We start from the raw sequence: 2,746 nt of genomic DNA, 5'->3' as shown, positions 1-2,746 counted from the left end.
AGTAAATCTATACCTATCTGTCATTTTCTTCGTCTACATAAAAAACTCACAAGTGCAATAGGTGTGCTCAAGTTTAGCACAAATTGGTCTCTTACTAACATGAGATCAAAACCATGCACTTCTTCACATTTCAAGACATACTATGTGCGATATAACTGGAAGTCTCCGTCTGGTATAAACACGCAAAGGTTTCTTTTATGAATTGAAATGGTTCTCATATTTGATATTCCTTTCTTTTGCATCTGCTAATTAGAAGTTTAGTATGCAAGAGGTGTCCAATTTCAGTTCAATATATACTGAGCCTACTGATAATGTGCCCTGTTAAAAGTGAACTGTTATGCCCATGCTATAGTCATTTTGCATAGTGATAGTCAGATTGAAGTTTTCATTTTTATTTTCGCGTACGTAGCAATCATCTCAAATTAGTTAGGAAGAGGTTATACGCTCTGTCTTCATTCCTGTCATGTTGGATTACCCGAAATGCAAAGTCCATTGGCATACATTTCTTCTTTGTCAAATTGATATGAAAATATTTTATGATTCCAACCGGCTCTCGAGTATTTTGTCTATGCCGCGTTGTTCTTAGCTAAGTGCATATTAATTTTTCTTATTTATGTCCCCTTTTATTCCATTTTTTTTTACTTCTTGGGGTGATCATGTACCAAGCTACTTTTAATTTCCCCTGTTTTGTCTGAACTTGATCTTTTAATTGATATGAATATGGATTACTATCCCTAATCGGCTTTTGATTGTTTGAGACCCATACCACGTTGCCAATTTTTCTTTTCGTTAAATCCGCATTAGTTTTTCTTGCGGTTTTGCCTTTCTTTGAACACGTGTAATCTAACCTCCCTCACTTTATTTTTATTTTCTTTTTGTTGGCTTTTCTCCTTTCTTTAATTTAGCTTATATACTAATGTGTTTTATTTTTCTTTCCATCATTCGAGTCCCCACGGACTCTTCCCTTTTTGGATATTCTTCATGGGCCAATAAGGCCTATGTTTTCAAGTCAAGCCGAAAGAGAGTTTAGAGTCGAACTATATACGGATGAAAGAAAGTCGAAGAAGGGAACGGGGTTAAAGCCCCACCCTCGAAGTGGCAATACGAATCGCTAGCCTCTCCTTTTTTCTTTATCCATTGTTGTAATATTTATTTATTTATCATTGTTTTATCTATTTATTGCTTGAGTTATTTTGGGCCTAGAAGCCAAAATTGTACTTAATGCAGGTGAAGCGAAAACTCGAGCCAAGGGGCTCGAAAACATAGAAATGAGACGGGTGAAAGGAGAAATGGGTTGAAAACCCAACTAGATTAGGATAGGTTCAATGGTTTGGGCTTCAAAGCCTAAATCATTACTTCTCCCCTTTCCCTTTTCTTTTTGATTATTTGTTTTGCATGCCTTGTGCGAACCTAGTTAAATCCCTAATGAATTCTCTAAAAACTAATTTTTGCAAACCTTCAAAATATTTCTAAAATCAATCATTTTTTCGGCAAATTAATCTTTAGAAATTAATCAAAAGAATGTTCTCAAACAGATCGGATAACCGCAAGTTAGCGGACGTTTTAGGTGCCTAACACCTTCCTAAAACGTTAATAAGAACCATTTACTCAGAATCTTAAAAAGTTAAAGTGATTTTCCTATTTTGAATCGTTTTAAGTAACTCTCTAAAGGTTTCTTAATTCCTTTTCAAAATTAAGTGGCGACTCTCTCAAAAAGTCAAAATTTCCGCAAAACACAAGTGATGAGGAAATCAATGGCGCTCGCGATTGGACTAGAGAAGAGTCTCCAAAAGTTCATTTGGGTGCTCAGAGATGCTGACAGAGGTGATGTTTTTACAAGTGAAGGTAGAAAAGTACAATTGCCTGAAGGATATGAAGAGAGAATAAAAGGAAGAGGGATTATAGTAAGAGATTGGGCAGCGCAATTGGAAATTTTAGCACATAGTTCAACAGACGGTTTTATGAGTCATTGCGGATGGAATTCGTGTATGGAGAGTATGTCCTTCGGAGTTCCTATAGCAGCGCGACCAATGCATTCGGATCAGCCAAGGAATTCTCAACTTGTAACAAAGTACTTGAAAATTGGACTAATTGTTAGGCCATAGGCGCGTCGTGATGAGCTTGTTACATCAGAGATAGTTAAAAATGCTGCGAAAACATTGATGGCTTCAACAGAGGGAATGGCAATGACAATGGGATGAATTACGGTTACCATCTTCTGGATCGCAACAACTGATGAAAAGTGATGCACAAAAACCAAGAAAGTTGCTGGTTAACTGTGTATGCAATCACTGCTAGTTATGTCCTCCAACACTTTTTGCTGTTTTCCAAAATCAAAGTCACACACACTCACATCAAATTCACATGCTGATTCTCTCAAATTAGAGTGTTTGGCTGTCACGTTGTATGCTTATGTGAGGTGGCCGGTAAACTTGAACTGAGGACAAGAAAAACACATATAAAGTGTATATATGAGAATGCGTTGAAATGATCGTGAAGTATACACAAACAGTAACAACATTATGTAAACCAGAAGGAAGCCTAACACGTTGTCACACGCTTCAGCAAAGCATGTAAGCAAACCCGATAAAAGTTAAGGTAGTACAAACTAGTTTGAGCCAAGAAACAGACTAATGAAAGTTAAATGTAAGGGAAAATGAGAAGTAGCCAAGATACTTGAAAAGTTCTGGTGAAAAACCAGTCTATCTTGTGATATGCGCGATAAAAGAATCTAACTCCATTCGAG

General features: G+C 36.7%; 1 protein-coding gene across 1 annotated transcript; it reads left to right on the top strand.

Moving 5' to 3' along the window:
• The first annotated feature begins 1,754 nt into the window (after positions 1 to 1,754).
• On the top strand, positions 1,755 to 2,236 carry LOC124894950 (zeatin O-glucosyltransferase-like). The gene is made up of 2 exons (XM_047405438.1): positions 1,755 to 2,071; positions 2,176 to 2,236. The coding sequence occupies exons 1-2, from the start codon at positions 1,755 to 1,757 to the stop codon at positions 2,234 to 2,236; spliced, it is 378 nt and encodes a 125-aa protein (XP_047261394.1).
• Positions 2,237 to 2,746: the final 510 nt, after the last annotated feature.

This window comes from Capsicum annuum, unplaced genomic scaffold, assembly GCF_002878395.1.
Source record: "Capsicum annuum cultivar UCD-10X-F1 unplaced genomic scaffold, UCD10Xv1.1 ctg78593, whole genome shotgun sequence".
Taxonomy (NCBI): Eukaryota; Viridiplantae; Streptophyta; class Magnoliopsida; order Solanales; family Solanaceae; genus Capsicum; species Capsicum annuum.
The sequence above is the reverse complement of the archived record's forward strand: the minus strand, read 5'-3'. Positions and strand labels throughout refer to the sequence as shown.